At 38.5% G+C, this 27,335-nt stretch overlaps 1 protein-coding gene across 1 annotated transcript in view; it reads left to right on the top strand.

Moving 5' to 3' along the window:
- The window catches only part of CSMD1 (CUB and Sushi multiple domains 1), a 347,261-nt gene that overhangs the window by 73,121 nt on the left and 246,805 nt on the right, over positions 1-27,335 (top strand). Inside the window, exons 12-14 of the mRNA XM_081812881.1 lie at positions 3,595-3,786; positions 4,265-4,391; positions 16,679-16,881. Of these exons, the coding sequence (XP_081669007.1) occupies positions 3,595-3,786; positions 4,265-4,391; positions 16,679-16,881 (522 nt within the window). The remainder of the gene's footprint in view (positions 1-3,594; positions 3,787-4,264; positions 4,392-16,678; positions 16,882-27,335) is intronic.

The following is a 27,335-nucleotide window of genomic DNA, read 5'->3' as shown; positions in this document are numbered from 1 at the left end:
TCGTCTCATACAAGTGCTGTATTTGGAAGATAAGAACTAGACCAAACACTTGAGAGTTAAGTGGAAGGATCTTATAACACTAATATTTTGTTGGATGTTCAAGATATATAGAATTTAATCCTTCAAAAATACAGAGACTGGGTAAACACTGCAAAAGATACGGAGTAGTCATTTTCATCAGCCTGATGTTTATAGCCTGTTTTCACTGGAACATTTAGTTCAAAGCATCTTTGCTATTTATGTGACTTCAGAAGAATTCACAGAAAAACATAAATAAATGGAATTGCTAAATAAATTCAATACAATTGCAACTCTTAATAGAAAATGTTTTGAAACAAATAACTTGATTTAATCTTTTTTAAAGGTTCTGTGGCATAAAGAATATACAGAATCAGTATTTGCTGCACTGATTTCTGGCAGGCTGGTGGCTTCAAGATAGGAAAGGATATCTTCTCTATATTTTTAAAGGCATTACTGTTTAGCAGTATTAAGACTGATTATTATAAAGTGTTTTAGATTCAGATTAGAATTGAAATATCTCTTTATCAGAGGAATATCTTTGTAGATCTAAAGATAAATCTTAAAAAGTACTTTTGAAATATTTTTGATAAACTACAGGAAAACCCTTTCCTGAAATGGACACGGAATTAACATCAGAGAGTTTTATTTGGCTGCTTCAGACTTCCACTGTTACACATCAATGCAGTTTATTTTACCAATGTTTAAAAGTAATGTTGAAATGTTTAGATGGGCACCTGGGTAGCTCAATCAGTTGAGTGACTGCTTTTGTCTCAGGTCATGATCCTGGAGTTCCAGGATCGAGTCCCACATCGGGCTCCCTGCTCAGCAGGGAGTCTGCTTCTCCCTCTGACCCTCTGACCCTCCCGTGCTCTCTCTCTCTTTCTCTCTCTCAAATAAATACAATCTTAAAAAATAAATTGACATTAGGGGCGCCTGGGTGGCTCAGTTGGTTAAGCGACTGCCTTCGGCTCAGGTCATGATCCTGGAGTCCCGGGATTGAGTCCCGCATCAGGCTCCCTGCTCAGCGAGGAGCCTGCTTCTCCCTCTAACCCTCCCCCCTCTCATGTACTCTCTCTCTCTCATTCTCGCTCTCTCAAATAAATAAATAAATCTTTAAAAATAAATAAATAAATAAATTGACATAAAAAAAAGAAATGTTTAGAGATGGTGATATCATGACTCCTTCACCCCAAAGTGAACAAAACTTAGTCGAAATGAATCCCATTTAATGTGTAGAGAGAAACGGGAGCAGGGCTGTTTCTGGTGCTTGTGGACAGACTGAGTCCCACAGACAAAATGGGAGAGAAATTTTGGGTTTTTGAAGATCTTTCTCTACTCCTTTCAAGACATTGATCAGTACCACTTTCAGTGTTTCCTCCAGAAATAAATGTCTGTGCTTCCATCCGTAACTGGGAATGAATTATTAAATCATGTGAGTTTTACAGGAACAAAGTTCTCTTCAGTGGACTGAAGATTGGAAAATTGGACTACCCAAATATCTTTCAACTTTCTGACAAGGAAGAGGAGTATATTTCATATAATGACATTGGGTCGGCCTGGAGCCTTTGGGCACTTAGGAATCAAGTATAGCACTTTTTCTAAATAATAAATTCCGTGATGCCATTGAAAACTTAAGTGAACTTTTGAAAAAATAATAGAAGGCATCATAAGAAAGAAGGGACCACTGATATTGGAAAAAGTAACTACCCTATCAGAAATAACTTGGCTTAATTTGTCTGTGTGACAGGATGTGGTTTTAAAAAAAATCAAGATTAAATGATAGAAAAACCTGTAAAACAGACATTTCTCTAAAAACTTCATCCCAAATAAAGTTTGACAGACATTTTTGTTGGTACATCTTTGTTTTCTTGTTTGTCCTTTAATATTTTTTTAACCCTCCTCCAGAAAGTTTTTAGTGAAAAGCTTTATCTGTAGAGCCCAGGACCAGAAGCTAATGAGAAAGAACATAAGTCATATGGGAAAATCAATGTCATTATTTTATCAGCATAGGTATACATCTCCATCAAGGAAAATCTTTTATAACAAAACACTTTTATGTAACCCAGAAGCAATTTGTTGTCAGAAGGGAAGGTCTTGGACATGCTTGACCATTTCTTTCTTCACAGAAAATGTGTGTGTTTCAAAGCTTAGTTTAGAAGAATTAGGTGGAATTTGCCAACTTTTTGCCATTCTGAGTCTCATGAAAGCCTTCACCAAAAGTTAATAAAATAATCTGGGTCTTCGTGTTATTCACATCTGATTCTAATCATCTGATTCAGGATTTTAAACATCTCCACTTTCAGAATATTTATTCATTCAACAATCATTATTATAAACTAAAAAAAAATCTCTTTTTCTTTCTTTCTTTCTTTCTTTCTTTCTTTCTTTCTTTCTTTCTTTCTTTCTCTCTTTCTTTCTTTCTTTCTTTCTTTCTCTCTTTCTTTCTTTCTTCTTTCTTTCTTTCTCTCTTTCTTTCTTTCTCTTTCTTTCTTTCTCTCTTTCTTTCTTTCTTTCTCTCTTTCTTCTTTCTTTCTTTCTTTCTCTCTTTCTTTCTTTCTTTCTTCTTTCTTTCTCTCTTTCTGTCTTTCTTTCTCTCTTTCTCTCTCTCTTTCTTTCTTTCTCTCTTTCTCTCTTTCTTTCTTTCTTTCTTTCTTGAGGAATGGAAGAAGTCAAAATTAGATGGAAATAAATGTAAACAGACCATGTGGTACATCAAGTTTCCAGCTCTACTCTTTAGAAGGGCCAAAATTTGCATCAGGATATGAGGAGAGAAATGTTAGTGTAAGACTGTCTCCACAGATGGCCCTAAAACATTGCCTCACATAAAAGCAATATACAGCTCTCAGTTCTGCAGAAGCTAAATCTTCATTTCTGTCATGTATTTCTTTGAGTTCAAGAGCTAAGTTTGACGAAGTCATTATAGTGTTTCATTTCTGGGGTTTCCATTGTGCATGGTGTTAGCTGCCCTGTCGCCCCCTTCACTGTGCATGGTAGGAGTGTGGCAGGTGGAAATTCACAAGCCCATCTTCTATGAGTAGGAACAACTTTTTAATTTCCCAGGAACGTTAAGATCTTGGAGATTTAGAGGAAGTCGGTGTGAAGGTAGGTGGTTCTTGACTGTAGGCTAGAGTGAGCAATGGCAATAAAGACTCTGAAGAGTGTCCTGGGGACAGGCATGGCCTGTCCCTCCTTCTGGAAGGTTTGAGATTTGCAGAGAGGGGATGTGGAAGCAGGAACACTTACAGCTCAGTGAGAGAAGACTTGGAGGCTTGCCAGAGAATCATGCCGGTAGGCAATATGGATTAGTAGATTATAATTTGGAACTCTTAGAAAAAAGATTCTCATTATTATACAAATAGATAAGAACAAATAAAATGATCCAACCTCATGAAACAACAAATGGTTACCAAATAAAATCCAGTAGAGACCCACATTTGCTTTTCCCTTTTTAAATTCACGATCTTCTTTTTTCTTTCCACGCTTTGAGGGGCACTCGATAACGTTCTCTATTTTGTCTTTATTTGTTGCTCATTACTGTTACTTCCATTCAGTCTTTCCCCTCCTTTCTCATAGGTTTTGACCTAGTAAAGTGTGAGGATCCAGGAGTCCCTAACTATGGCTATAGGATCCGGGATGAAGGCCACTTTACTGACACTGTGGTTCTGTACAGCTGTAACCCAGGCTACGCCATGCATGGCAGCGACACCCTGACCTGCCTCAGTGGCGACCGCAGGGTGTGGGACAAACCACTGCCTTCCTGTGTAGGTGAGTTGGGCAGCCAGCTTCCATTGCTACACAAAATCATACCTAAGGGCAGGAGCTCCAGGTGCTTTGGAAGAGGACAGGATGCTTCTGCTCTCTCTCCAGTGTAGGCTCCTTATGTACTTCCAAGATATGCATGTTTTCTGGTTTTTGCTTTATGTATGAAAGAAAGACTTCCTGGTACTATTTTACTGAGACTATATGCATGTAATTATTATGAGAATTGTAACATGAGTGTTTCATTGTTTTATACTCTTGAATTGAATTACATACTGGGCAATGTCTTCCAATTGGGATAACGCTGGGGAACGAGGAAAGGAAAGAAATGATGGAGACAGACGATTGTGATTTTTTTTGTTTTTTTTTTTGGCTAGGTATATAATGTGGATGTGAGGGTTTGGGGTTTAGTTTTTAAAATAGCTAAATTGAAACCTGTGTGGGGGCCTGGAGTAAATTCCCTCAATTGTCATATCTCTTGCAGCCGAGTGTGGTGGTCAGATCCACGCCGCCACCTCTGGGCGCATCCTGTCTCCCGGCTACCCTGCTCCTTATGACAACAACCTTCACTGCACATGGATCATAGAGGCAGACCCAGGGAAGACTATCAGGTACCTGTTTTATTTTGGTTTCAGAGGATTTTAGGGTAGAGGAATGTCTTCTGTTTTTGTGGCGGCTTATTAATAGTACATCTATTATCATCCGTGGTTGGTTTCACATTTCTGAGTCAAAGAAAAACACGTAAAGGTGTGCATAAATTTTTTTGTTGGCTCATATGCTTACTTTGGAATTCCTTTGAGAACTGTTGTTAAGCCATCTATAAAAAAGAGAAAAATAAATTAAATATATCAGTTAGCTTTTGCTGCATAACAAACAGGCCCCTAAAATGTAGTTGCAGAAAACAATTATTTACCTGCCCATGACTTTGCGTGTTGCCTGGGCAGTGCTGACCTGAGCACGCTTGACAGGGTGATGGTCCAAGATGGAACCGTGCAGATCTCAGCTGCTCGGTTCGGAAGGCTGTGGCCTCTTCAGACCAGACTTCTGTTCCTTCAGTAAACTATTCATGGTGGAAGGTTTCTGGAAGCAAGAGATGACAAGGTTTTCAAATTTGGGCTTGCATTCATTTGCTAACATGCCATTTGCCAAAACAAAACTCATCAGCAGACAAGATAAGGTTTGAAGAAATATACTCCACCCCATACTGGAAAGAAAAGCAAAGTCATACTGAAAAGGGGCTTATATACGGGGATGGGGAGAATATGTGGTCATTTGTAATATACCAAAGTAGGTTTGAGGTAGACCAAGAAAGCATTTCAATCTAAAGTTACATATAAAGGAAAACCATTTAAAAATCATAGGAAATTGTGCAAACATTTCGATAGAAAGTGTTGTATTTCAATTGATGGTTCTCAGTTATTATGGTAAATTTTTTATACCAATAAGTAAACCAACAGAAAGTAATCTTTATACAGCAACTTTTCCGTGTTCTAGTCAGACGGCTGTGTCAAAAGTCATAGCACATAAATTAAAAAGTAATTTCAAAATAAGTTGTTTCTTGATTATAGTTCTTGGCAAACAAGGAGAGAGCATAAAGTCCTTTGCAGTGCCTCGTAAAATCGTTTTTCTATCTTCATTAATTTTTCCCTTTCATTGTAGTTGTTCTGAAATATCTGTACAAAATCTATTGTTTAAAAATTCTGTCTCACCAGTCCTAATCCCCAGGTCCCTGATCCATTCTTTCCACCTGTGTGCCATTATGCCCACAGGAGACTAAATGGCCAATTCAGCCTCAAATACATGAAGTTGAATCAAGTGGGAGGTCAAACACAGAAACCTCTTTCTGGGGCAAATGAATGGATAGATGCATTCACAAACCACTGATTTTTGTCTTTATTCATAAAAGGCACCCTAGCAAACTTAGTAATGTATGTTAAACAGACAGAGAACCACCATACTGCGACTTTATAACTTAGTGACAGTAAAATGGAATGAAAGCCAAGGGGAGATGCATATTCTATCCCATGACACTCTGTTCTCTTCATATGATACCCATCCTCTGAAATCCACATGCTCTCTTTCAAGTTATGACACGAACATCTTGCCATCTTAAACTAACATGGCATGAACTATTACCACTTTCAAACCCTAAGAAAAAATGATTCTTATTACTTAAGTGGAGCAAGAGAAGGAACTTAAATCATGTATATAATACAATATCTTATTTTATAATAACTAATTTAAAAATAAATTTGTGTCCTTGAGGTGCCTGGGTGGCTCAGTCTGTTAAGCATCTAACTCTTGATTTTGGCTCAGATTGTGATCTCAGGGTTGTAAGATTGAGCCCTGCGTTCAGTGTGCAGTCTGCTTATCCCTCTCCCTCCCCCAGCCTGCATGTGCTCTCTCTTTTAAGTAAATAAATAAATAAATAAAATCCTTTAAAAAATAAATAAATTTGTGTCCTTAATTAAGATAAATGATTAATTAGATAATTATTGATCTATTGGGACAAGAATAAGGTATATTTGAGTAACAACCTAAGAATCTGTATTCTGTATGGAAATCAATGCAGTCATTTTTCCATTGAGCTAAATAAAACTAAATATTAGTTCTTGACCTTGAATTCCTGAATGCTTGATCTGAGTATTATAAAAGCTGCTACACTAGTTTTTATTTTAAAAGATTCTAGGAATTCTTTATGATGGAGAAAATAGCTTTACATAAACAGGATATTTTTCTTTTAGGAGGATTCCAAATTTTTGTATTTTTTTTTACAAGTTCCTTTGTGATTTTTCTTCCTGAGAATTAAAATGAGCACTATTCTCCTAAATGCAAACCAAATGATGAATTTATTCTTTGTAGGTGAATCTAATACTTCATTAAAATTTTAATAAGAAAAGAGGAAAGAAAGTAGTAAGAATGAGTTGAAGTAATAAAAAATGTACACCTTTTATAGCATGAACTGGCTTTGATTTTTAACCATTAGGATTCTAGGGGGAAAGAAAAAAGACATTGGATGCACCAATCTGTTGTTCTGGGAATGTCTTATGTCTCTTCCATATCTTATACATACGAGAATTAATCTTAACAAATTTGTAAACATCTTTCTGATTTAACCTATAAAGCCCTTCCTAAATAGGAAACTAAGAAGGAAACATCAGTATTTATAATTAATTTTCTCAACTTCATCTCAAAATGTTTCTGGTGATTTCTCTTCATTAAGAAAATATAGATTATTTTTAGTGTGGTACTTTGGGAAAAAAAACATACTTAAAAGTACATGATGTACAATTTTAGGCTTAAGATAGTACTAATACTCAGAAAAATAGGGTCTGGTCTTAGCTTTGATATTTGTTGGCTAGTTACCAAGTCTTAGTTTTTCCACTGGTAACATAGCCAGTATTAACTACACCATTTACTTGACAATGAAGAATATATCAGTTATATAAACATGAGTCCAGGGATTAATTTACATATTAAAATTTTTTAATATAAATGTAATTCATTATTATGCATTCAGACTATGATTTCTTTAATGTAAATGTTTTTCACTCTCAAAGAAGGAATAAGCAACACGATCCCAGAATTTATAAAAGGGATGGTTTCTACACACTTCAGGACCAATTCTTACTGGGCCTATTTTGATTTCACTGAAGCCCAGAGCAATTTCTGATTGCATATTGCTATAACTTTTTGTTCAAGGTAATAGAAGAACCCTAAATAGTTATTGTTATAGGGCACTTGGGTCTGGAAGAGGTTTGTAATTTTAACATATATTCTATAAAGCAGTTACCTGAGCTGAATTTAATTAAAAGTCTAACCATAAGACATTGTAGTAAATTTAGCCACATTTAGTGTTATATGTAAACATTTCTCTAAGAGACTCCCTGTATTTCATTGCTGAGCACAGTTATAATTTATATAATAAAGTTAACAGCGCTATAAACATCTTCAGCAAGCAACATTAGAGGCCACATTTTGCATAATCGCATGTGTATATTGTTCCTTGGTTTTAATTGCTTTTCTGCAAGTGTAATTGTCTGGAAAACTCACTTTGAAAGTATTTCTGTTCCTAATCATTCACAGGAGATTGCATTTGGAGGTATAGTTGAGGGGAATTCTTTTAGAAAAGCTCATGCAGTATTAGAAACATCAGAGGTACATAAAAAATTTACCAAGATTGTCAAAACTGTCCTTACACAGTCTTTTACAGAAAGTAAAATGTGGCTTGGTGGTCCTCATCTGACCCTAATGTGTCTTAGAATTGTTTCCTGGCTGTGTTGGATGGTGGAAAGAGTACAGTGAGATCTAGCTTGGAAATCTAGGGATATTTTAATGTATTTTTGACCAGACTTCAAGATCCCCATAAGAAATAGAGTCAAGAGGAAAATTGCAGACCAATAACCTCCATTCATTAGATACTTACGTCTAATCTCAATGTTGAGCCTTAGCAAACATGCCAGAAGCCCAAGTTGGAAGCATTTTGATGATATAGCAGTTAAGCATATGGGGCCAGAAACAGAACATCTAAGGTGTCTCCTTTCTTATTAAGAACACAACAAGTTATACCTTTCTTTTGGAGATAATGTGAGGAAATAACCAACCAAGAGAATTTCAGCCAACAAAAAGCAAGAGACCAGTAGCGCTGCCAAGTCTGCCATGTCTTGGGCTGGCTTCCAGTCCTTAGCGTGGGGCCATGGGGATAGCCACTGGGTTTAGTGTACCTCCCCAGCCACTTAGGAGACAGTGAGTGAGAGACAGGAGAGCTGCAGACATCTCTCACTTTGCAGGATCCTGACATGCATGATTTCAGGTGTGACTATTGAACACCAGTCCTCCAACAACACAGTTGAAATTCCAGTGGAAATGTGTAGACGGTTTGGGAGGAATTGCATAAAAGACAGACTTCTCTTTCAGCTCTTCAGTTCCCATATCACTACACAAATAACAGAGGCACATCACGATCACTGGCTGACCAAGTCTTCTCTCAAAGTCCCTGGGTAGTTGAGCACTGAACATCTACTCTTCAGTTCACGCACAGACAGCAAAGCATGTTGTGATGCCACCTTGTCTCCCGTGATAAACGCACTTGACATTTTGCATCAACAGATCATGAATAAGGGCATTGGCCAAAAAAGATGAAAGTATGGGGAATAAATGAAAAGTGGTAACACAGTGAAATTCGAGTTGAACATAGATGGAGTTATAGGAGGAGTTGGCAGTGGAAACATTGGCATTACTGATGTTTCAGAAATGAGGAGCTCCCCACAGATAGACTCTAGACACTCAACTTCCACCATTACTACTACCATTCCTGCTGCTCCAGTTTCTACTTCTGTATTCCCTATTTCTGTTAATATCCACCTTCCTCCAACTGACTGGGGATTCTAATTTTCAGTATTATCTTCTACTCTTCCTTATTTCTCCTTCCTCGGTCTCCAATATTTCCCCACGATGTCAGTGTATGTCTCACAGCATTCATCTGGTAATTACATTAAATGTCTTCATAATAAGCACTGAGAAAAAATTAGCTGCATATGAGCCAAAGCCTTGTCAGCTCTCCGTTTGTTTATCTTCCTTTCTTATTATCTGCCGCTTCCAGTTCCTTACTTAACATGCTCATTACCTTCCTTATATTAATCTTCTCCCAGATGACCTTTCCAAATGCATGCTTTACCCTCCCCAATCTCTCAAACACTCCCATCGCTGATCAGCAAGCATAAGCTCCTTAACCAGAGCTGTAATACCCTCTTTGATTTGGTTTACTGTGCCTTTACAGATTTATCTCTAACTACTCATATATACATTAGTCCCTAATCCCAGCTGTGCTATATGAGCTCTGTCTCTTGACCTCTGGTCTCCCCAATTATTCCTTATTGCCTCATCTCCAGATTCTTCCCATCTATTAGGACTCAGTTAAAATGTCAACTCCTCAACAAAACTTTCATTCTTACTATCCCATCTAAAAATAAGTTATTTTCTTCTCTGAACTCAGCATTTCTGTCCTACAGCAACCTTCCTTCTAAACTTACTGTCTGTGTTAATGTCATAACCATGTATCCAAGGATGGAAGGCAAAACTCTTCATATCACAAGCTCCTTTCCCGCCCACACTCATGTAATCCTCACATCTCATTAATTCCATGACTGAAGCTCCCAGATAGTGCTTGCCCACCCACCACTGACCCTTGTAATGCATGAGGCATGCTGTCTGACCATCCTGCAAGGGCTTTCTCTAGTCCACTGTTCTCACTCTAGGAAAGATGTTTTATTTTATTTATCAACATTAATTTAATATGGCTGAAAAATGAAGGCATATAGAGACCTTTTGAAAATTGTAAAAAAAAAAAAAAGAAGGCTCCCATTATCCTGCTATCAGAGTGATTGTTAGCATGATGAAATATGTCTTACATGTACTTCTTCATATTCTATAGTGTGTGTTGTTAAATATTGTCTCTCTTGTTAGTTATTTTTGTTATTTCTAATTTTCAATATTATACATAATCATATGCCAAATAGTATTGCAAGTAAACTTTTGCTTTTATTTGTAATTAATACCTTAGAATAAACAACCACAAAAAAAATCTGGGTCAAATGGTGGAAACATTTTTACATGTTTTATTACAAATCTTTTTATGATACAAAAATCTTCCAAAAAAAGATTATTTTGCCTGCTTATTATATGTGGAATAAATTAAAGCCCATTGACAAAGTATCTATTTTTCCCTTATTTTTGAAATACTAGAAAAGTGTTACAGAAAAATAAAAAGCCTGAAAAGTAGTTTGCTGTCATCCTAGATGTGAGAGATAACAGTTAAAAATTTGGTATATATTTCTATAATTTCTCTATGCAAACATGAATATATAAAATTTTATTTATTCATTTATCTACTTACTGAATTATTTTTACAAAAATAGTATCAAGTCACATATTATTCTGGGTATTTTTTCAGTTAATAAATGTAGTCAAAGTTTTAGGTCCTTACTTATAATTCAACCTCATTCAATCATGTCACTGCATAATATTCCAATGCTTGAATGTACCAGCATTTGTTTAAACCATACCCTGTCAGAATATTTGGGTTATTTTCAATTTTTCCCTGTTATCAGCCGTGCTGTGTGTGCACATTTAAGTTTTTATGGGTATTACAAAATTGCTTTTAAAAAGAGTAGATATTGCCTCCAACAGTGTATGAAAAAGAAGTCTCCACATTTTCACCAAACAGTGTATGTAAAAGAAGAGTCTCCACATTTTCACCAAAACCCAACAAAGTCTTTTAAACTTTGTCAGTTTAGCAGGGGAAAAAAAGTCTCTACATTTTATTTGTTATATTTATTTGCAGCTTTTATTTTTTACATTTTTGACATCTATGTATTTATGTGTTTACTCATTTCTGTCTGTCTGCCTTTACTTGAATTTCCTTCCTTATTAATCTCTGCCTGACAAGACCCCTCCTGGACATCTTGAGGCAGAAATGGACACATGCCCTTCTATGCTGACCTAAAGCTTTATTTACACCTATTGGAGCTTGTGATGCTGTGCATTGCAATGTGTATGTTTTTTTGTTTGTTTGTTTTTTCATGTGCTTGTGTCTGAAATAAGTGTGAGTTTTTTAAGTATGATACTACATTTTATTTGATTTTTAAATATTCCCTGCCAGTGGTATAGTGTCTGGCATATTGACTTTTACTATTTCTTTTATATTAAATGGCTGTTACTTTATTTGTGTTTAAATTTTGCTAGATCATATTTGTTGTTGGAGTCATGAGACATTTTCCAAATTGGCAAATTTCACAGCACCAAGGTTCATGGTTGGTTGTCTGTGGAAGCTTCTCATTAACATATAACATACATGCCTGAAACAGCACAAAGTGTCAGTGTATGGCTTGTTCACAAAGTAACACCCCATGTAACCAGCAACCAGATAAAGAAATAGAGCATCACCAAGACACAACATGTGCCCCTTGAGCTCCTTTTGAATAATTCATTCTCAAGGATAATCACTATGGCCTTCAGATAAGTCTTGCCTAATTTGAACATTATATAAAATTGAATTATGCAGTGTGATTGGTGTTGTATCTTTATTTCTTCAACCTTCACTCACACTGATATAGCTAGATTATTCCATTGCATTAATATACCATAACTTATTTATTCATTCTGGGTATTGATGGATGTATGGATTGTCTTTGTCTGGTTTGGATTGCCATGTTGAATATGCTTTCATGTATTATTTGGTGAATTCATCCATGTTTTCCTTTTGGATGCATACCTAGGACTAGAATGTCTGAGAAATGGCAAGTTCTATACTCAGCCTTGGTAGATTCTGCCAAAGGATCTTCCAAAGTGGTCATAGCTGACTTTACTCCCATCACCATGTAGATAAGATTTCCAGGTTTTCCACCTTCCAACTATACTTGGCATTGACTATCTTTTTCATTTTAGCCATTCTAGTGGGTACATAGTAGTTTTAATTTGCATTTCTCTTATCAAGGATAACACTTTTTTGTTTATTGGCCTTTTGAATATCCTCTTTTATGAATTGCCAGTTGAAGTCTTTTGTCCCCTTTTTTTTCCTGTACCAGAATGCCTCTTTTACTTTTTGATGTGTGTATAGTTTTTATAAATCCTGAATGCAATTATTTGCTAATTATATGTTTAACACTTACCCTTATACTCTATGGTCAGTCTTTTGGTGTCATAATGTCTTTTGATAAACATGGGTCTTAATTTCAATGAGTCAAATTTATTTTCATTCATTTTTCTTTTATAGTTAGTGGGTTTCTTACCTGTATTTAAATTGTGTTATGTCAAATGTTTTTTGTAGTTGTTAGTATTTTGGGGTCCAGATTAAGAAATTCTGCATCTCTGAAGTTATAAAAATATTATCTTAGGTTTTCTTGCAGATTTACTTTACCTTCCATATTTATGTCTCTATTTCATCTGGAATAGACTTTTGTGTGTGTATGAAGAATATTCAGGTATTTTATTATTGCTGTTGTCATTAGTGAAAGTCAATCTTTCTTCATTGCATGTTACAGTGCAATCTTTATCATAAACCAGATCTATACAGATATATATTTTTCTATCTTAATTACTTAATTATTTTTTAATAAATCTTGCTAACAGGTACTATAATCCTCCAGCTTTTTTCTTTGTAATATAGATTGCTATAACTATTCTTACCCTTTTGCATTTCCATATTCATTTTAGAAAGACTTGTTACATTCTACAAAATAAATTTCTAGGACTGATTAGAATCACATTGTATCAATAGATCAATTTAGGGAAAAACTTACATGATTTATAGTATTAAATTGTCTGATCCCTAACATGGTGCTTGGAATATTTATTTATTTAGATCCTATATAACTTGTTTTGATAATGCTTTGCAGTTTTCTGTGTGGAGGGCTTGCACATCTTTTGTTGGAATTATTCCCACCTACAGGATTTTTTTATATTAACGTAAATAGTATTTTATGTCATTTTGCATTTGTGGCTGCTAGATGAAAACAACGTATATTTTTGTGTTTATCCCTTATAAATTCTCTTATTAATTCTAAGAGTTTGTAGGTTTTCAAGTTTTCTCTATGCATACAGTCATGCTATCTACAGTAATAAGAGTTTATTTTCTTTTTCCCAAGAGTTAATGCTTTTGCTTGTCTTATTGTAATGGCTACAATCTCCAGAATAATGTTAATCAGAAGTGGTGATATTGGGCCTCACTGTTCTATTCCCAGTCTCAGGGACTAAACTCTTAACTGTTCTTTACTTCAGTAAATATATTTTAATTATACAAAATATCTCCATGATGGAAAAAATAATAAATATTAAATTTTACCATCTAATGTTAGAAAATTTCCCTAAAATCTATAGGAAAATTATTTGAATTAATAAATAAAATTATTTATTCAGGGTAATTAAAAATCATAGTGTTTCATACTTTTTTATTCTTTTTCACTCAGCTATATTTTATGGACTTCTCTCTCTTGATAGATAGGTAGGTAGATAGATAGATAGACCAATATATCAATATTTACTGAACTTTTAATTCCTTTGTTGTTGACCGTTTATCCTATTTTCAAATTATCACCAATTTAAATATTTTGATAAATATAGGATGTGTATTTCTATATGTTTGTCTATATTGAGCTCCTGGAGTCAATTTTGATAATCTGTATTTTCTAGAAAACAATTTCATACATAGTTCAAAGTGTATTGCCAGATTTATACCCAGAGAAATTACTTAAATTAGTTTTCTCCTTTTCTTCATTAATTTTTATTTTTATCAAAAAGTACTACAAGCACACAGTATAAAAGTAATTCTAAGTGATGGTTACATAAGTAGTTCATAATTCTACAGTGATAGTTATTCCCTATATCACCTTAAATTCTGGAATTGATAGACAGTGTGAATTTTGCATTTAATAAGCATAATGTGTCCCAAGTAGCATTAGTGAATATCAGTGAACACCTAGACACATTCTAGTAAGACTGAAGGACACCAAAGGCAAACAGCCAAAGAAAGAAAGGCATAGGGGCACCTGGGTGGCTCAGTTGGTTAAGCAACTGCCTTTGGCTCAGGTCATGATCCCAGGACCCTGGGATAGAGCCCCACATCTGTCTCCTTGCTCAGTGGGGAGCTGAGCAAGGAGCTTCTCCCTCTCCCTGCTACTCCTGCTTGTACTCTCTCTCTCTCTGTCAAATAAATAAATAAAAAGTCTTAAAAAAACTTAAGAAAGACATATATTAATTAGCCTAATAAAAGACATCTTTTTATAGATAAAAGACATCTTTTTAATACAGACTAAAAGGAGATCTTTGAAGAACTAAAGGAAAATAAACATTGATCTGGAATTCTATACTCAAACTATCTCCATTCCTTACTACAGATATCTGTTATGCAATTAAAATTAACACACAAAATAGGATCATATTTTGTTTAGGGGTATATATTCACCAGGAATATATGACAGTTAGGAACTTTTATTCAGCAAAGAACATAATTAAATACACACATGACTGAATTATATGGAGACATTGGAAACTGCACAGTACACTTCTTATAACTCTTTATGATCCTTAGATCAAACAGATAACAAATTAGTAAGCTTATAGAAGATTTGAGCCATGCAATTATTGGACTTATTTTTAAAAGATATTCAACTTCTGATTAGAACCTGCACATTCTGTTCAAGTAAATATGAAACATAAACATGATCACATACTGGGAACAAACTGTAGATAAATATACAGGATCACTATCTTTTATGCCCCATATGCCGACCAAAATGGGATAGAAATAGAAATGTATAGCAAAAAAGTAATGTAGGGGAGGAAAACACTCCCCTTCTTCCCTTGTAGCTCCTTGGGCTGGTCTCATAATGAAACGGACATAAGGCAGATGAACAGGAGAAAAACCACATTTAATTCACATGTACAGAAACCCCACTGGAATTGTGAGACTCAAAGAACTGCCTAGAGCAGGCACTTTTTACAGTTTTTGTACAAGGAGATAAGAAATTTGTGAAGAATTGACAAGACAATGAAGTTTGGACTTGGGGTGGTAAATTAGTGAGGAAGTCACTAGCTTTCACGTCATGCTGAATGTAAAAAGCAACTTGAGCATGGTAGGAGCGCAGACAACGCCAAAATGACATCTCTTATGCAAGTAGTGTTAAATGTACAAATTAGGTCTATGTATTGCCTGGGGATATATATGCAGACGGCAATGAAAATTACAGAAATGTAAATGGGAACACGATCCGTGAACATTTGAGAACGTGGATCGAGAGGAAGAACAGATGAATAAGTGGAAGGAAGGGCAGTGTGGCTGTGTCTATAAGATTTTATTTTTAAAGATCCGAAGCTCGTGGGGCCGCACGTGAGCGTGGGGGGTGGTGGGCACAGGGCGCTGCCTCCCGTCCTTTCCTTATGAAACGCATTTCACGCGAAACGTTTTAAAAATAGGCCGCACAGCTCATACTTCCTGCGAGGTGAGATAGGTACTTTCTTGGAACACATAGTGTGCACAGAAGAAATTATTGGGATCCATGTCCTGTTTTTCCTAGGTCATTTATTATGATTTCTATCACTTCCCTGACGACTTTGTGCAATAAGCAGTGGAGGAGAAACTGGAAAGCGAGGCGGTCAGGAAACTGGCATGTGAGGGGCGCACACCCGGGACGCGCCCACACCCCAGCCGCGCCTCCGCCTCCACGAGCGAGCTTTCCAGACGCAGAGACGTTCGCGTCGCTCTGGAAAGGGTCTCTGAATCTGATCGAAGTAGATTAAAATGTTATCAAGAAGGGAGTTCATATGACAGTTCTGCCTTTGTGTTGGTATTCCAAGTAATGTACCTTTCTGAAAATAAACTCGATGAAAGAAACGCAGCCGAGATCAGAGGGTTCAGGTAGAAGTACCAGATCCTTGAGCCGGACACCGCCTTTGCAAGGCTGTTTCTCTTGGCACGCATGCTGCCACCCAGTGGGGCACTTCGAGAACCACACGGACCCCGCCTAAAAACCGGACTTGGATTGGCTTGAGACCAAGTGATGTCAAACTCACCTTTGGTTTGGGAGCCTGAGAAAGCTTTCAATTATACAACGAACGGGCAATCTCAAAAGGAGTTGTTTGGGTCCCTAAAGACAGAGCTCAGCACAGAGCTCGGCAGGCCCTGTATCCTGCACAGGCAGCCGTAATTCTCACTTGCACCGGGGAATGGTGTCTCAGAGGCTTGATCGCCTCCTCCCTCTTTGGCAGGTAGCACAAGGCACGCTTCGGTGGGGTTTGGCCGGACGCCATGAGCGCGTGTGCGTTCACGTTTGTGCTCACGGTGCTCTGGTGGCGTGGGGAGCCCTCTTGTGAGTAAGCGTACAAGCTGTGCTCTCTCCCACAGCCTGCACTTCATCGTGTTCGACACAGAGACGGCCCACGACATCCTGAAGGTGTGGGACGGCCCGGTGGACAGCGACATCCTGCTCAAGGAGTGGAGCGGCTCCATGCTCCCCGAGGACATCCACAGCACCTTCAGCTCGCTCACCCTGCAGTTCGACAGTGACTTCTTCATCAGCAAGTCGGGCTTCTCCATTCAGTTCTCAAGTAGGTGGCGGCTGTGGTCTCGTTTGTCTGCTGGGCACCTGTGTGTTCTTAGGCCTCCCCCTTCATGGAGGTCATTTCTTTTGAGCATAATGTGACATTCGGGAAATGCAGATCAAGAGAAAGGTTCGTTTTCAGACGTGCTGTCCGTGATCAGGTAGGCTGAGATAATGCATCTCCTTGGTTATATGAAAACATAGACGTATAATTTTAAAGGCTTCAGTTAACTAGCAAAATGTGGGCCCAAGACAGATGTGGGTCTCTACCTGAATGTGAAGTTTGTCTCCGGTGCCCCCACAAACCTGCACCATCGCCAGGCCCCCTAATTACCCCACTCAGTGCTATGAAGTCTTTGTGCAGTGGAGCTGCTAATCAGCCACACGGAGTGTCTACCATCAACTACCCTGCAGAGACGTGCCCTGCATTTCCCCCTCCTTTGGGCTGAGGTTTCAAGTAGTTCACATGATGGAGTAATCCCTACAGGATCGCCCACGGGACCCCTCATTTGCACATTGGAGCTCTTACCCCCTGAAGGAGAGGTTCCACCTTTGCTGTCTGGCCCATTTTTTAATGAGCAGTTTCCCAAGAAGGAAGGAGTGGAGATATTTTGTGGGAGCTCATCCTCTGAGTACCCTTCACATTGCACCATATAGAGATGTCATATAATTCAGTGGTGTGCAGGGTCAGCCATGGTCATAAAACTAGTGAAATTTGCACATAAACACATTCTGACTCAACTATCTCTTGGCAGGTCACTGGTGAGCCGTATTTAGGATTTACGTAAGAAAATGGACTTAGTGCAGTTTAATGCTTTAAAAGGTTGCTAATAAAAATGAGATTATCGTCTGCACAATTTTTTATCTCTGGTTTCATTGTGCTTCCAGCTCAGTAATTTGCAAACATGTGCTAAATTTTTCACTGGTCTATGGTAAAAATATTTGAGATGAGTTTGTTCCAGCTAACTTGGTTTGGGGGAAAACGTCCCTTTATTCCAAGATTTTTGCTCTTTTTATCTTCAGAAATGGTGGTGAGTAGATAGTAGATGTGTGATTTACTGTCCTGGTAAATTTACTGTCCTGGTGAATGTCCTGATTTACTGTCCTTATTTGGCAAAACAAAAAAGTTGGCAACACTCTGAGGTTGTGTTTGTTTCTCTCTCCTACCCATTATATCCTTTCCTGGCCTTTATTATTATTTTTTTAAATAGATAATTATTTAGAGCAGGTTTAGGTTCACAGCAAAATTGAAAGGAAGGCACAGAGATTTCCCATCTGCCCTCCCCCCCACGCACAGCATCCCCCACTATCAGCTTCCCCACCAGATGGTGCATTTGCTGTAATTGATGGTGACATGACATCATCACCCAGAGCCATAGTTCACATTGGGGTTCACTCTTGGCAGTTGACATTCTGTGGGTTTAGAAAAATGTATAATGACATGCGTCCACCATTATAGTATCATACAGAGTAGTTTCACTGCCTAAAAATCCTCTATGTTTTGACTGTTCATCCCTCCCCTGTACCCTCAACCCCTGGCAATCACAGATCCACGTACTGTCTCCAGAGTTTTGCTTTTCTCAGAATGTCATAGAGTTGAAGTCACATAGTATGTAGCTTTTTCAGACTGGCTTCTTTTACTTGGTGATATGCATTTAAGGTTCCTCCGTGTCTTTTCACCTCTTTTTAGTGATGGATAACTCACTTCTTTTTAGTGATGGAAAATATTTCATTGTCCGGATGGACCACAGTTTATTTATCCATTCACCTACTGAAGGGCATCTTGGTTACTTACAGGTTTTAACAGTTGTGAATAAAACTGCTATAAACATTCTTGTGCAGGATTTTGTGTGAATGTAAGTTTTCAGTTCATTTGGGCAAATACCAAGGAGCATGATTGCTGGATTGTAGAGAAACGGGGTGTATAGTTTTGTTACTGGCCTTTTAAAAATTTTCCCTTTTTTTAAATTCTTACAGAACCCAGAAACCACTTATTTTTCTATGTTCCTTCATGATTTCCCTCTCTTCAAAAGACAGCTTCCTACTTTGTTTTTTTTTAAAGGCCCTTTATTACAGTTATTTGAGAATCATAGATATTTTGATTCTCCTCATATGATTAATACCTTGATGTTTAAGAAATGATCAACATGAACATATCCATTAAAATCCCTACAGAAATGAAACTTGCTTAATTTTTTTTAAATTCAGTATTCCAAATGTTCTAGTTTGAACCATGTGAAATTGTCATCTTTGTAGGTAAAAATATTTGACAATTGGCAATTTCATAAGGTTTGACAAGACCTTGTACAAGAACTTTCCCTCCCCATTTCTGGCTAATAAGTCCGGAGTCTGGTATGCTTTGGAAAATTCCATGTTAGGGGCAAAAATATACTGCTGACTCTGAGGCTCTTTTGTGAATGGGTTTCTGCAAGGTTGTCTTTAAAACTCTACAAAAAGGGGGAAAAAAAAGATACAAAAACTTTGGCATAATTTAGAAAAGTTTATCCGGGCGCCTGGGTGGCTCAGTTGGTTAAGCGTCTGCCCTCGGCTCAGGTCATGATCTCGGGGTCCCGGGATCGAGTCCCGCATCAGACTCCCTGCTCAGTGGGGAGTCTGCTTCTCCCTCTGACCCTTTCCCTTCTCATGCTGTTTCTCTCTCTCTCTCTCATAAATAAATAAAATCTTTAAAAAAAAAAAAAGGTTATCCTGGACCCTGAGTAGGGAAATGTGGGTTTCTATCTTAACCTCTGAAGATTTGTGACTGACCTTCTATCTCTGCCCTTATTGGTTTATTTGTGAATTGAAGATCCTGCACCAATTTCTAAGGACATTTGCATTTCTAAAACTCTATATTCTGTGTTGTACTTTTTCCCTTTGCCTTTTTAGATTATTCTCTACCATTTCTCAAGCACTTTCTGACCCTAGAAATGAACTAGGTCTTCTGTACTGTTTGGATTCATCCAATGGGGAACTCTGGTGGGACATGAGAGATACAGGGAGCAAAATGGGGTCATGGTTCCCATACACCCTGTTCCCTCCCTGCTGGTTTCCCCAGGTTGGCTATGTCCGTCAGTCAGAGCTCAATGCTTTTCTCAAGAAGCCATGTCCATCCATGTTCTTTTCCAGTTCTTATAACCAATTCCCAGTAACCACACTTCTACCTGGGATTAACCTTTTAAAGAAACCCTCTTAAATAATCCTATTAGTGGGGCGCCTGGGTGGCTCAGTCATTAAGCGTCTGCCTTCGGCTCAGGTCATGATGCCAGGGTCCTGGGATCGAGCCCCGCGTCGGGCTCCTGGCTCAGCGGGGAGCCTGCTTCTCCCTCTCCCAATCCCCCTGCTTGTGTTCCCTCTCTTGCTGTGTCTCACTCTGTCAGATAAATAAATAAAATCTTTAAAAAAAAAAATAATCCTATTAGAAGTGTGCCGCATGTTTTATGTTGGATCCTGAATAATACAATTCTATAAGCAACATTGGCAAGCATATGAAATGGTCAAGAGTGTGTTCCACTCTCTCCGTTATTAACACAAATCCCATTTCTCATTTTTCTAAGTGAAATTATATCCAGTTCAAGCTCCCATGCATTAAGGTAGTTGAGAAGCCCTATGTCAGCTGACTTCGCAGAGCTCCCTCCCAGTTTTGGAGTGTGTGGGAAGTAGGGATTATTCCGTAGGGTGAGTAGGGAAGGACTAGGTCCTCTCTGCTCTTGGTCGTTACCTCCACTCTTGCCTCCCCACATGGTTCTGGTCTGTTTGGGTGCCATTGCTCTTGGCAGCCACACTTATCTGTCTCACACGGCTCTGTCCGTGTACCACAGGCTGGAACACAGACAGTTGTCCTGCCGTCTCCACAGCCAGGATGCTCCATGAACCACACAGCAAAGTCTGCCACTTCCAGGACACCAATAGGAGTGGGACACTGGGACACGAGCCTCTGTGTGTCTGAGAACTTGATGAAAAGTTGACTCTTAGGTCTAGGGTTACTAACTTGTCAGATTTTGTCCAGGACTTGTCTGACTTTAGCAAAGAAGTTTCCTGAAACCCTTCAGTCAGATTATAGAACAGACACCCCCATGTTCCAGGAACCACTTTCAGCCTCAGCGAACTGGGACAACTGGTCAACCTACCCACACCCATGACCAATGTGCCAGTTTCCATCTTTGCAGTTCCAGAGCCTTCCTTTCCTCACTGGAGGCTCCACCAAGAAAACTAATTCAAGCTGGAATCTTTCCAAGCCAAAGGCCCGAGTCTCCTCAAAATCTGCAAAAGAGCCTACCCCTCCCAACCAAAAGAACTTGCTCCTCTTCTGTAAGGAAGAGGAAGGAAAAGTCCATGTATTTGTGTCTAGATCTCGAGACAGCAAAAAAAAAAAAAAAAAAGTAAAAGAAGAAAGAAAAGGTACTTTATGCAGGTTAGATTGTTTTACCATTCATAAGTCAAGCTAATGTTAAAATTTAAAGTATTAGCACAACACTATGAGTTCAAAATAAGATTTAAAATGATGGAGCTGAAACGGAATGCCTTCCTCATGTAATTGATGCTTCAAGTATGACCACTGTTGCCAGGCAAAAGTGCCATTTATTCAATAGTATTAAATTAGAGCTTTCTTGGTAAACCATTTTAACTTGAGAGTATGCCAGTAATATGTGAGCTAAGAATTATAGGTGTCACTGAATTATTGGAGGGAAAATATTTATTTGGACATTGGTTTTCTTAGAGACATTTGAATCATCAGATTTTAACTAAATTTGAAGCATAAGGCTTGGACATCAGTGCTGCTGTGCCCTGTAGGGACATAACTGCATAGGAAGTTGGAACTTTGTAATTTTATTTGACTGTGTCCCTGTCCTCAAAACACCTTCTTCAACCAGGCTTCCTTTTCTCTCTTAGTCCTCCTGAGTCCAGTGGCTCCACTACTCCAGCCTCCTTTGCTGCTTTTTCCCTTCCTTCCCCCAAACCGTAAAGGCTGGATGTCACAAGGGTGACATCATGTGTTTCTTCTCTACCAACATTCACTTCTCAGGTTTTATCAGCCAACCTCCCAAAACCTCTCCCCTGAGCATCCACTGCCTTCTTGGCACTCCTGTCCACTTTGATGCGGAGATACGGAGCAGGCAACTTGACACATGACACTCAACTGCACTTCTCATCCAGTCCTTCCCCGAGCCTGATGTTCTTTCTTTTTTTTGTTTTATTATGTTATGTTAATCACCATACGTTACATCATTAGTTTTAGATGAAGTGTTCCATGATTCATTGTTTATAACACCCAGTGCTCCATGCAGAATATGCCCTCCTCAATACCCACCACCAGGCTAACCCATCCTCCCACCCCCCTCCCCTCTAGAACCCTGTTTGTTTCTCAGAGTCCATAGTCTCTCATGGTTCTACATCATTAGTTTTAGATGTAGTGTTCCATGATTCATTGTTTGGGCATAACACCCAGTGCTCCATGCAGAACGTGCCCTCCTCAATACCCATCACCAGGCTAACCCATCCTCCCGCCCCCCTCCCCTCTAGAACCCTCAGTCTGAGCCTGATGTTCTTAAAGTCCTTCCTGTCATGGCAAATGTCAACTCCCTTCTGATAGTGGCTCAGGGCAAAGCCTTTGTTTTTACAAATCTCTTTGTCTCACACCCCACATATCATCCAGCAACAGTTTCAGTAGGGTCCGTATTCAAAACCCCAATTCCAACCAGTTCTCTCAACCTGTACTCCTACCACCTCAGTCGAAGTCATCTAGGATTGGACTGAGTTATCATGGTTTACGAACTGGCTTCCTCCCTTCTGCCCTTGACCATTTATTAATTACCTGAGCACAGGAAGCAGGATCAGTCTTTAATGGGGCAACTCAGATGACACCTCACTTCTGGTCAGAAGTCTCCACCCTCTTCCCATCTCAGCAAGACACATTTCTGATTCTCCCTGTTGCCAAAAATAAAGGCTATAAAATCTTCTACGCAAACGTGCCCTAATCCACATTTTCCATATCACCCACAACCACTGCCTTCCATCCTGTCAAAGTCCTTGTAACTTACACTCCAGCAGGACACCAACCCTCCTCGATATACCCCACATATATGGTGTATGTTCATTTTACATACTTACATACATACCCCTTCCTCTCTGCTGGCTTAATGAACCCCAGTGTAGCCATAGCCACCTTTTAAGATTGCTTTAGCAGAATGAGTCATTTGTCGCTTAACAGTCTCCAAATCCAACGCCCATGCATCTGTTACAGGGCTTACAGTGAGTACTCTATTTGCAGTTACTAGACTACGTTCTTGGAGGGCAGACTGTGTTTGTATTTCTACAACATGATATATAATTAGTGGCTAAAAAGTATTTGCTAATTGAATATGCTTGAAAATATTAGGATGATTCTGATCGCATGACAAACACTGCATGCCAACTACAGAAAATGGTATCTTTTGCATTAACTCAGGTTTGTTCAAAACTTCTAATAGAAGATTTTAATAATAAATATTTAAATGCTAATTTTAATATCAAGATTCTTTCACTTCTGGATTTGCTTTTACCCAATGTTGACAGTTGAGATAAATTATCTTTATATAATGTTTAGTATTGGAAGCTTAGTGGCCAATATATACTGCGTTTTGACTATTCAAGAACACATTATACAGATGAAATAAAAATTAGGCATTTTTGTTGACCATTTATGTTTTATAATTATTTAGACATTTATTTATCCTTGACTCCTTAATATCTTGATGCCATTTGGAAACCAGGCAGAATATTTTTATTTTATAAAGCTTAATACCCATTTTTAAAATGAACACAGTTTAATCTGTCATCTGATAAATTTTGTTATTTCACTAAAACATGATCATTTTTTCCCTGCTCTAAGATAATCTTGGGCCAGGAACTGCTGTTTACTGAGGGTATGGAAATAGTCATTGCTTATTCTTGACTCCGCATGTTGTCTGCATGTGTTTAATGGCTACTGATGCAGTAGGGGATGGATCACACGCTTCCCTATGTGTGTGTTTACTTCACTTTACCATAAGACAAGCTTTTCTGCTCTAGGAAATGAGTTGTTGATGCTCACAAGATATGCAAACCCCATTAAAGGCCCATTGTCCTGCCAGCTCAGCACAGCATGTAAACATGAGAACATGCACTGACTAGTGCAATTATGCTAATTGTAATCAGCCTAACACTTTTCATTAAAGCTTAATTACCATTTAATCATGCATAAAATGCAAGAAAATGGAGTTCAGCACACAAAACTGACCTTTACTCTGGGGGTTAAATAAACATCCAGTGAGCCTTCAGTGGTCGGGACTATCAGCTCTTCTTTCTTAGGGAACACAGCTCTGGAGCGACTTGGCATCTCAGATTTTGTGAGATTGATTTCTTCATAAATCTCAGCTGTAACTTAGTGGCTACATGACATCTCTTCTTAATTTGCTTTATTGAAAGATAATTTAATAGGTATATTTTTACGTTAAAAAAAATCATTTGTTGGGCGCCTGGGTGGCTCAGATGGTTAAGCGTCTGCCTTCGGCTCGGGTCATGATCTCAGGGTCCTGGGATCGAGTTCCGCATCGGGTTCCCTGCTCAGTGCAGAGCCTGCTTCTCCCTCTCCCTCTGCCACTCCCTCTGCTTGTGCTCTTCTGTCTATCTCTCAGTCAAATAAATAAATAAAATCTTAAAAAAAAAAAATCATTTGTTGTTTATAATGGGAGAGTCCATTGGGGCGGCCAGATGCTGAACAGAGTGGATTGTTTTATGGGAGAGACCCAGCCATGAACCCTTGAGTTTACGGGCCAGGCTTCTGGGAAGGGCAGCACAGATCAAGTGCAGCTAGAACCACTGATCCTCTCTGCTCTCCCAGAACTTTCCTCATGGGACTGATGAAGAACTGACCATCAGTTCTTATTGTTTGCCACTCACACACATGGATTGTGAACAGCTCAAGGTCAAAGAGTTCTATTCAGCTTTGATTACCAGCACCTAGCTCATGACAGAGGTACAAAGCATATGTCCTGAATTGATTGAGTGTAAGATGCCAGTTTAGCTGAAGCTCTAAATCCTGTAATTTCATGGAAAGCTGTGATTTTAGCTGTAATTAGTTGTGTCTGATACCAACAAGATTGGTAAGAAAAGGAAAGGAGACAAACAGGACATGTAAGTGGCACCTTTCCTGTTTGTGAGAATACATTTTTTTTCCCTCCAGTTTTATTGAAATATAATATGGCATTGTATAAGTTTAAAGTGTGTAACCTGGCAATTTGATACATTTATATTTTGAAAAATCATTACTATCTTAGCTTTTGCTAACACCTCCCTCACATCACATAATCGCCGTTTCTTTTTAGTGGTAAGAACATGTAAAATCTGCTCTCTGTGCAACTTCCAAGTTTACAATACAGTATTTTTCACTATAATCACCATGCTTTAGTTTTCTAGAATTCATTTATTTTGTAACTAGAAGTTTGTACCATTTGACCAACATCTCCCCATTTCCTGCATTCTCCAGCCATGGTAACTACATTTCTACTCTCTGATTCTATTAATTTGTCTCTTTTAGATTCCACCTATGTGATATTGTACAATATTTCTCTTTCTCTGTCTGATATCTTATTTAACATAATGCCCTCAATGTCATCTGTGTTGTCACAAATGTCAGGATTTTCTTCTTTTTTAAAGACCGAATACTATTCCATTATATATCTATATAGATATAGGTAGATAGATGTAAAGATAAACATATACAGTGGGATTACATCGTCTTTATCCACTCATCTATTGATGGACATGGAGGTTATTTCCATATTTGGGCTACTGTGAACAATGCAGCAGTGGACATGGGGGTGAAGATATTTATTCAAGATCCTGTTTTAATTTTCTTTGGTTTAATACCCTGTAGTGAGATTGCTGGATCATAACATAATTCTACTTTTTAATTTTTTGAGGAATTTCCATACTGTTTTGCACAGTGGCTGCACCAATTTATATTCCCACCAACAGTGCACAATGGTTCCATTTTCTTTTTTTTTTTTTTTTAAGATTTTATTTATTTGACGGAGAGAGAAACAGCGAAAGAGGGAACACAAGCAGGGGGAGTGGGAGAGGGAGAAGCAGGCTTCCCGCAGAGCAAGGAGCCCGATGCGGGGCTCCATCCCAGGACGCTGGGATCATGACCTGAGCCGAAGGCAGACGCTTAACGACTGAGCCACCCAGGCGCCCCTGGTTCCATTTTCTTGAGGATGTCTCTTTGATGCTTGATAATAAAAAAAGATATCAACATTTTTCTATAGAACTATCAGCTGGAATATCATCTATAACTGCTTTTCTGCTAATATAAATCCTACCCATGCTCAAAGTTCATTGATCAGACCTCAGGTGATAGTGATTTTTGTGGGCAGTCACAGCGTGCTGACCCTTCCCTAAGACCTTGGACATAAAATTTCCCATGAATCTCAAACTCTAAATCAACACATGATATATTAGACAGACTTGTGCAACCTTATTTTAAGGAAAGGGGAAATGCTCCCAGATTTAATAGACTGAATTCTCACAATGTCTTTAAAAACATGACATTCAAAAATAAGTTGAGTCAGTAATGAGAGCATTGAAAATGCAAATCACTGTGATGACAGCTGTTGAGTTTAACTATCTAACCACAGTCTGTCCAGGATAAGGATGACCCTTAGCCTCAAAATGTGTGTCATACCATAACTATAATAATTTGGCAGTAAGCAATGTGAACATTCTTTTATTCACTCATGTATGAATGGCATTTATTCACCAACAAATATGTGACCCCTTCTTACTATGTTTCTGATAGAGTGCTGGTACTGGAGACCCAGTGCTGTGGAAGGCAGAAACTGACCCAGTCACCAAGAGCGGTAGGGGAAAGGCAATTAGACAATTAATGTCTACAAAGTATATGGTTACGGCCCCACTGGAACCACATGTGCAGTTCAGCAGCAATCCTCCACGTCTCTCTGGTTCCTGTGAATCCTATCCTGCCCTTTGCTTTGACTGGGGCATGGAGGCTGTTGCTTTCTCCCTCCTAGCCCTTCCTCCTAATTCTGACTCTGCTTCCTATCAGAGCAACACCTTCCATAGAATCACATCTCTTATGATATGCTGGACCCCCTTATCTTGTGGGCTCTCTGTCATTGTCGCCTGCCCCCATTCTCACGCAGGCTGGGAGGGCTCCTGACAAGAGCTACACAAGCCAGAAGCTTTTTCCACTATAAATGTTGGCCACCACCTGCCCGGGCTCAGCTATGGTAATTTACTCTCTGGTGAACTCTTGTCCCCACTCACTTATCATTTTCATTCTTCACCACTTTCCTCAAATCATCAAACTTGTCATACCCTCTTTCCTAGTAGACGACCTCAAGTCATACCTCAGCGAAGACAAAGCCATCAGAAGGATGCCCTTCTACTTCCTTTCAACGGACATACAGACTGACGGAAATGGCT

This window comes from Leptonychotes weddellii, chromosome 2, assembly GCF_054177405.1.
Source record: "Leptonychotes weddellii isolate Sample4059 chromosome 2, ASM5417740v2, whole genome shotgun sequence".
Lineage (NCBI taxonomy): Eukaryota > Metazoa > Chordata > Mammalia > Carnivora > Phocidae > Leptonychotes > Leptonychotes weddellii.
This window is presented reverse-complemented; position numbering and strand designations above follow the sequence as displayed.